The sequence below is a fragment of the Gadus chalcogrammus genome, chromosome 21 (assembly GCF_026213295.1).
Source record: "Gadus chalcogrammus isolate NIFS_2021 chromosome 21, NIFS_Gcha_1.0, whole genome shotgun sequence".
NCBI lineage: Eukaryota > Metazoa > Chordata > Actinopteri > Gadiformes > Gadidae > Gadus > Gadus chalcogrammus.
Genome location: NC_079432.1, coordinates 15,585,931 through 15,594,403, shown reverse-complemented (window position 1 = coordinate 15,594,403; position 8,473 = coordinate 15,585,931). Strand labels below are relative to the sequence as shown.

The 8,473-nt window shown below is 44.4% G+C and overlaps 1 protein-coding gene across 3 annotated transcripts; it reads left to right on the top strand.

The window, feature by feature from the left end:
- The first annotated feature begins 1,904 nt into the window (after nt 1-1,904).
- On the top strand, nt 1,905-8,127 carry LOC130374216 (C-1-tetrahydrofolate synthase, cytoplasmic-like). Of its 3 annotated transcripts, none has more exons than XM_056580877.1 (11): nt 1,905-2,288; nt 2,611-2,707; nt 2,945-3,029; nt 3,535-3,594; nt 4,275-4,328; nt 4,915-5,051; nt 5,801-5,901; nt 6,520-6,656; nt 7,094-7,205; nt 7,514-7,641; nt 7,726-8,127. In XM_056580877.1, the coding sequence occupies exons 2-11, from the start codon at nt 2,613-2,615 to the stop codon at nt 7,777-7,779; spliced, it is 963 nt and encodes a 320-aa protein (XP_056436852.1). In that variant the 5' UTR covers nt 1,905-2,288; nt 2,611-2,612; the 3' UTR covers nt 7,780-8,127. The 3 variants fall into 3 exon arrangements, with proteins under 3 accessions (XP_056436852.1, XP_056436851.1, XP_056436853.1); XM_056580876.1 differs by having other exon boundaries at nt 1,905-2,293; XM_056580878.1 differs by lacking the exon at nt 1,905-2,288 and adding an exon at nt 2,303-2,389.
- The last annotated feature ends 346 nt before the right edge of the window (nt 8,128-8,473 follow it).

The window sequence follows — 8,473 nt, the reverse complement described above, 5'->3', positions numbered from 1 at the left end:
TAATGCGCCAGATGAGATCACAGGTCTGACGTCCACACCTTGAACATCAATGCGAACTGTTTGGCCAGATCTGTGTTCAGATTTCAATTTCCAGCTAAATTATTTCCTGGTTAAATAATTCTGCAGACACGGCGCTGGGCTGGAGGAGAAGCCCTTATGTTGCTCAAGCTGTTTTAAATAGTACAACATAGTCAAACGCCTTTGCCATATATTGTGGTTGAGAAGCTGCATAAAATCAGTGTTGGCAGATTGGGCCAGATTTAGCAACCAATCTGGCAACCCTTCCTGCAGCGAAATTTGGCAACACTGTATACAATGGGTTTGAATCGCCTGCGGAGGCAGTGCTCACAACGCGTCATGACCTTATGATCTAGTTACCGCCTTTTGTCCTAGTAATGATCTAAACTGAACGAGAAGGAGCTCAGGTGCCGCACACATTATCTGAACTGCAAAGACTGCAAAAAAGACTCTTCTATTTTAATTAGGAAAATCAATTCACATTAATTAAAAGCATCGTTATGCATTGTACACCGATTGGCGCCCCATTCAAATCGGGTCGGCGACTAATTTTGTTAAGTTTGGGAAAGGCTGGTTTAGAGGAAGCCTTCTAAAGCTGCCAAATACGGAGATGTATCATATTTTAATATGAATCCATGTCATATATCACAACTAGGCTATAGGGGCCAGATACTGACTTTTGTAGACTGGTCCATGTCCATGAGCTGGCAGCGTGGGGCTACCAGACGATGGGTCCAAGAAGAAGGCTGTCTATTAGTTGCTAACTACTCAATACCGAACTGTAGTAGGCTATGCTTATATACCTCTATAGCTGTGATATTGGTTTGTTTGTGTATAACTTGTTATCCTGTGTTACTTGAACGTGTGTGTGCGTGTGTGTGTGTGTGTGTGTGTGTGTGTGTGTGTGTGTGTGTGTGTGTGTGTGTGTGTGTGTGTGTGTGTGTGTGTGTGTGTGTGTGTGTGTGTGTGTGTTTGTGTTTGGACGTACCAGATGAAACAGTGGCAGCAAGTGTTAGAAATGTTGCACAATGTTTTCAACAATGTGTCATTCATAACATATATTCCAAACGCGGCGCTAGATACTGACGCTACCACCAGGCGGAGCTGTTGTTTAGACCAACAATAAACACTATGTTTGAGAGACAGGCTGGTTATATATCTATATCTAATAACGTTATATTTCAATCCTGAATGATCTGATAATTATGCATTCATGTTTGTTGTGTGTGTGTGTGTGTGTGTGTGTGTGTGTGTGTGTGTGTGTGTGTGTGTGTGTGTGTGTGTGTGTGTGTGTGTGTGTGTGTGTGTGTGTGTGTGTGTGTGTGTGTGTGTGTGTGTGTGTGTGTGTGTGTGTGTGTGTGTGTGTGTGTGTGTGTGTACACATACTTCCTGTGGCTGTCTTGGTTCATCCATTCAGCAGTTGGACTACTGAACTTTGTTCTGTGTGTGTGTGTGTGTGTGTGTGTGTGTGTGTGTGTGTGTGTGTGTGTGTGTGTGTGTGTGTGTGTGTGTGTGTGTGTGTGTGTGTGTGTGTGTGTGTGTGTGTGTGTGTGTGTGTGTATAAGTGTGGCAAGAGGGAGACACACCCACACACACCGACACACACACACACACACACACACACACACACACACACACACACACACACACACACACACACACACACACACACACACACACACACACACACACACACACACACACACACACACACACACACACACACACACACCTCCTTTTCACTTTAAGAGTCCTTGGATTGCCAACCGTTGAAAACATTAAAAACTGTAATCCTAACCAGGGTTCTGATTGGCTAGCAGTGGACTAGGCGTTTAGTTACTGTTTAACCTCTGACCCTTCCTCCATCTATATTTGCTTTGAGCCGTATGGGGGCAGAATGACCGGGTCGGCCAAGAGGACCCGGTTCATTCCGGAGGGAGCTGGAGTACTTCGGAAAAGTCTTCCCTGATAACAGCTCGTTGGTGGGATTTTACCAGGCGGAGAACACGCACTACACACACACACACACACACACACACACACACACACACACACACACACACACACACACACACACACACACACACACACACACACACACACACACACAAACACACTGTACACAGTGGACCGACACACATACACACACACTACAAATTGTACACACACACACACACATCGACAGACACACACACACGCGGCCGGGCATGCAGGTGCGGGCTGAGAATGCATCAGTAGTGGATGTTCCCTGATCAGAAGAGCCTTCACTGGTAAGGTATGGAAACACTCTAGTCTCTGCTCTAGTGGCATCAGGTTGGTTGTGTTGGCTGGGTTCTGTCTGTGGTGACTGTTGAAGGGAATGCTCCTCCAGGTTGAGTCATCTGTCTCTCTTACTCTCTCTGACTCTATATTACTACGTTTAAATCTGATTTCTAATTGCTGCGCATTCTAGAATGTTTTTTTTTCATGTAGCCAAAGCATGTTAAAATATAATAGCAAATGTTGAATAATTTCTCAGTTAATTTCCAATGAATTTGATCGATGTGTATTCTATTCATTGATATTTCCTTATGTTACATCTCTCTCTCAAAGTCATGCTCTCCGTCGCTGGGAAGGCCCTCAGGGTCTCTGGATGCCCCAAGAACGCACGTTTTATAGCAACCGTTGTCTCTGGCAACAAGACGTCCAAGTAAGAATCATCTACTCACACGTCCAAATAACCGCTGACATAGTACTACCATAGTGCCACAGTCTATATACTGTATATGTTGTTGTGTGTGTGTGTGTGTGTGTGTGTGTGTGTGTGTGTGTGTGTGTGTGTGTGTGTGTGTGTGTGTGTGTGTGTGTGTGTGTGTGTGTGTGTGTGTGTGTGTGTGTGTGTGTGTGTGTGTGTGTGTGTGTGTGTGTGTGTGTGTGTGTGGTTCAGGCTGGTGCGTGAAAGACTTCAGAAGGAGGTCTGTAAGATGCAGGAGCTGGAGCCCGGCTTCAGACCAGGTCTGGTGGTTCTACAGGTGAGACCGCTTCCTCAATTCTGCTCTCTGGAGGAATAGTATTGAGGCATACGTGTTTGCAGATACTGTTATAATATTTAAGGGTTTAAGGTAAAGGTGTCAATCTGGTATTGTTTTTAGCATATTGGCATGGGTTTTAGCGTGTTAACGTTGAATTTGATCAACATTCTAAATAGTGTGTTTTAGTCTGTATTCTTGCAACTCAGATTGTGTTAGTGTGTTTTAGTTTGTAACCGCGTTTAGAGATTGTATTCTCTTTTCTTTTTTTTATTTAGTGACAATGCACATCAATTGACATTTTTAGTTTACACTCAAATGTAAATCTGCCAGAGTTAGCTATAAAGCTCATTTTTATCTGTAGTCCCTTGGCAGGTCAACACATTCTAGAAGGCTTTAGCATGTCGGAGTGTGTTTAAGCGGATCAGCGAGTGTGTTATGGTGTTATTGAGAGTGTGGGTCTCGGTATGTTAAAGTGTGCGTTAGCATGTGTGTTTGGGTGCTGCAGGTGGGCGACCGAAGCGACTCCAACCTGTACATCAGCATGAAGCTAAAGGCCGCAGCTGAGGTGAGACACAGCCTCCCTAGCATTCACCAGGTCAAAGGAAAGACGCTACAAGCTTCAAACCACATTGCTATCTCACCTGCAAAACATGTATTTCAACCATTCGTGTTGCTTGGCGTGAGAATCTGCAGACTAGCGATACATGGAATCAGTTTCTACTGGAAGCAAACAGACGGATCTCAGTGTGTTATGGCTGACCATTAATCTCAGATCCAGGGGAGGAATGACAACAAGACAATAGCATCTTCTTCCCATTGTCGGTATCTCTCCATGGCCGACAGCGAACACAAACCCGGCCAGTACTGGAAACTTTTTTCGTAGCCAGCTGAAAGATAGGTTAAAACCTCTTCCGTTGATACCAACCTCCTTAGACATTGCTGTGTCTGTAAAGGTTTAAAAATGTATTAAAACATTCACTCACTCCCACTCCCCCCTGATGTCACAAACGGGTAGATTTGAACCGGCTTGTAATGGCATAACAACAGCTGGAGGTAAAATAGCAGTGCATGTCTTAAAAGTAACCAACTATCATAATAAAACCAAAGCACCAACAAAGGTTCTGGATAGAAACTGAATGAAGCTAATAACAGCTAAATATCACAGCTACAGCAATTCTAGGAAAGGCCAGGACTCTAGGAATGAAAGATGCTGTCTTCTCTCTCCTCTCTGGTTTTTATTTTTAGATCGGAATCGACGCCAGACACATCCGTCTGCCAACCACTGCCTCTGAGGACGAGGTGGGTGACCACCTCAACAGGCGCGGCTAGAGCTATGCAATGCTAATGCTGCGCTCATACGACAACAGATCCCCAATGCTAGTGTCATAACAAAGTCCACTGCATTAGTGTAGCCCTTAATCACAGATAGGATCCTCAAGGTCTTCACAGGACTTGTACAACGACCCCCTAACCCGAAGATCTCTCCCAGACTTAAATTAGATACTCCCCAAACAGAGAGGGAGGAGAAAAGAAACACCCAAGAGGGATCCCTCCTTCCAGGGACATTTAGACGTGTGATAGTCGACCAACACATGGTGTTATAAACCAAAGTAGAATAAGTTAGAATACATGTTTTAAAAAAAGTACATTTGGAAACAAATCAGTCATGAATATAGGCCAGTCTATTTATGGAAGCTGGTTCCTGTTGTCCCTTCATCATAAATAAAATATGACACCAGCACAACATTGTGGCTGGGGTTGTTATGACGCCTTAAGCGTGTTCTTATTTCCATTGTTTGAATCATTCTTGTTCCTGCTGTGCCGCCCTCATTAATTCTGCCTTACATCAATAGAGAACATGGTAAACATCGTGGTCCTCCCTCAGGTCCTCCACAACATCCAGAGCATCAACGAGGACGCGCGGGTGCACGGGCTGATCGTCCAGCTGCCCCTGGACTCCATCCGGCCCATCGACAGCGGCCGTGTCACCGACGCCGTGTCCCCCCACAAGGACGTAGACGGGTGGGTTCTGAGGGGGCCTGGACCTGGTCCAAATGGGCCAGTCGGGCCCCATAGAGTCACTATTTAGGGCACCACCATTTGTAGTGTTGTCTGAAATGTGAGTGTACAAATCTAGCCTTCGAGTTGTAAGGTTGTGGGTTCGATCCCCACCATCCAGAGTCTAGGTGTAGCAAGATGGCTTTAAACTACCGATATGGATTGTGAGTCACTTTGTATAAAGGCTTCTGCCAAATGAATAAACCATGAATAGTTTACCTTGCAGGAATAGTTTGTTTGTTAATCGTTTGCCGTTTAGGATTTTGTTGTTGATTATGGATTTTTGTTGCTAAGTGTAGTTAATGTTTCCTTTTTTTAATGTGTCGATGGGGATTATACCATCTGTCTGGTAGTAGGTAGGAGCAGATCTCTCTCTTGTTTTGGTGCTCCTGACCGGGTTCACAGCAAGACCAGATGGACTGGGTCACAGAGAACGAGAGAGGGAGGGATAGAGAGAGATAGAGATAGATAGGGAGGCACAGAGAGAGAATTTGAGAAGCATCTCTCAATCTGCTGTTGACTTATGTTGTATGTTGTATATTCTATATTGTGACACATATTTATATTTATAATATAAATGTAATTTGTATTCATGAATCAACATTCGTTTTTATTTATATATGTGTAAATATAGTATACCTGAAAATGTATTTACATAAATGTATATATGTGTGTGGGTGTGCGTGCGTGTGTTTGTTTGTGTGCGGGTGTAGCCTTAGCAGTATAAATGCTGGGAAGCTGTCTCGTGGAGACCTGAAAAACTGCTTCATCCCCTGCACTCCCAATGGCTGCATGGAGCTCATCAGTCAGACAGGTGATCGCCATGCAACACACACACAGCACAATGTTAGACTGTCTACTGAGGACCATGTTACACACAGGACGGTGTTAGACTGAAAAAAGGACCATGTTATGCACAGTGACAGGACCATGTTAGGAGAGTCTAACAAGACAATGATGAACTCACTAGTGAGGACCATGTACACACACACAAGACGGTGTTCGACTTACCAGAGGACAGGAACCTGTTAAGACTAGTCAGGACAGTGTAACACACACAGGACAATGTACACACCTAGCGCATCAGATCAAATATATAAGGCCCATATTCCACAGACAGGACCGTATCACACAGATAGCTGACGATTACCTCCCCTGTGCTTAGGCCAAATAAGGGAAATATTTGAAAGGTTAAGGCACAGTTCTGTGTAACTGGTGTCTTGATATGAGCATGCTTGATTTCTTATAGCCTGTTAGTGTTTCGTCTATCATATTAGAGCAGGTTTTAGCATGCTAGCTGAAACACGACAAAATGTGTGAGGACCATAACAGGCTTGAAGACCAAACGGGTCAAAGGCCTTGTCTTGTGATTTGCCCCTAATGGTTTCTAACGTTGTGTGTCATGTGACTGGTGACCTCCGGTCCCCTGCAGGCGTGTCCGTCGCAGGGAAGCATGCGGTGGTGGTCGGTCGCAGTAAGATCGTTGGAGCGCCCATGCATGACCTTCTGCTATGGAACCATGCGACCGTCACTACTTGTCACTCACAAACAAGCAACCTAGCTGAACAGGTAACCATGCATAGTACCTCCCTGTTAACTACCTGAGCAGGTAACCATGCATAGTACCTCCCTGTTAACTACCTGAGCAGGTAACCATGCATAGTAGCTCTCTTTTAACTACCTGAGCAGGTAGCCACAGCTGAGACAGCTCTGTTAGCTCCCGAAGTATCAGTCAGTACCTTCACATTATCTACCTGACAACTGAGCCTTCCCTAGTTACCTCCTTACAACAGAGACAGGAGCAGGGAAACAGGGGGAGCACCACTTGATGCACTACTACACTTCATAGTGCAGTGGTTAGGAAGTCAAGATGCCCCAAACTCTACCCGATCCTTAATGATGTGTATCTAAAATTAACTGAAATCATTTTAGAATTAACGCCTCTAGCAAGTGACTCAATTATTAAACAGGAGGTTTTGGGTGTTTCTTATTCTGCTCTGGTGCAGGTCGGTCGAGCGGACATCCTGGTGGTGGGAGCAGGGAAGCCAGAGATGGTGAGAGGAGAGTGGGTGAAGGAAGGGGCCGTCGTCATCGACTGTGGGATCAACTACGTGGCGGGTACCAGCAGACACAGCCCGACCTTTGACCTTTAACCTTTGATGATCTGTGCAGCAGAAATAACAATTTTGTCAACAAATCAGTAATATTCAATAATACTCAACCAATCATGTTTCAAATAATGATATGCATAATATAAAGCAATTTAAGGGTTGCAACAGCATATTGCCTCATAAACATGGTGTTTTTATTTAGCTGTATTACTTCATAATGTTTCATTCTCATATCTCAATCAAACTCGTATATTAAAAGATTTGACCTTTAACCTCTGCCATGAAACCTTTTCACCTTTGACATTGTGCTGCTAGACGAGACAAAACCAGGCGGGACACGGGTGGTGGGTGACGTTCACTACCCGACAGCCAATCAGAGAGCTTCTTTCATCACACCTGTACCCGGGGGGGTGGGTCCTATGACGGTGGCCATGCTCATGAAGGTATGAACCCTTTCACAGCCAGTTTACCACCTCCATGTACTCCATAAGTCTCCTTTACATGTCAACTTGTGTGTCCGTTTGTAGAACACAGTTCAGAGTGCATGGAGATTCCTGCAGAGCCAGAGGTCAGACGGCTGATGGATCTTTAGGACAACAGAACCGTGGAGCAACAATCAACTCTGAAACAACACAACCCTCAACATGGAACAGAAGCATCAACAACTTTTGTAACAACGGAACCATTGAGCTGAAAGAACGGAACCATGAGCTCTGAAACAACGGAACCATGAGCTCTGAATCACAGAACAGGGGATACCTGAATGTCCCCAAGGGGATGAATAAAGTATAATCTTTCTTACTTGGACCATCAGGAGCCAGTTAAAGCAATCAACACACAAGTTGTGTCGGAAAATTTTAGGAATAGTAATAGTTGATGCATAATAATAAATAATATGGATAATGTTACAAAATAAAAATACTGTTCAAACCCAGGTTCTTTCACTGTGTTGTGTTAACATGTTCTACTGGAGATGTGTTCATACGTGTTCTACTGGAGATGTGTGTATATACATGTCCAGGCATCGCTATAGTGGACCAATTAATCCACTGTATTGGTGTTCAGGATCTCCAAGACAACAGAAGATGTAGTTGCTATAGCAATTGAAACCATTATATCACTGATCTGTTTACTGAGCGTTACGGGACTGAACATTAAGCCGTATTGATTATTGAGGATGTCAAAAGACACGTTCTGAATGATTATCAGATGCAAATGTAAACATTAACACAATGCTAGCATGGGTAGGTTAGTCTAGTGGGCAGGGCGTTAGGG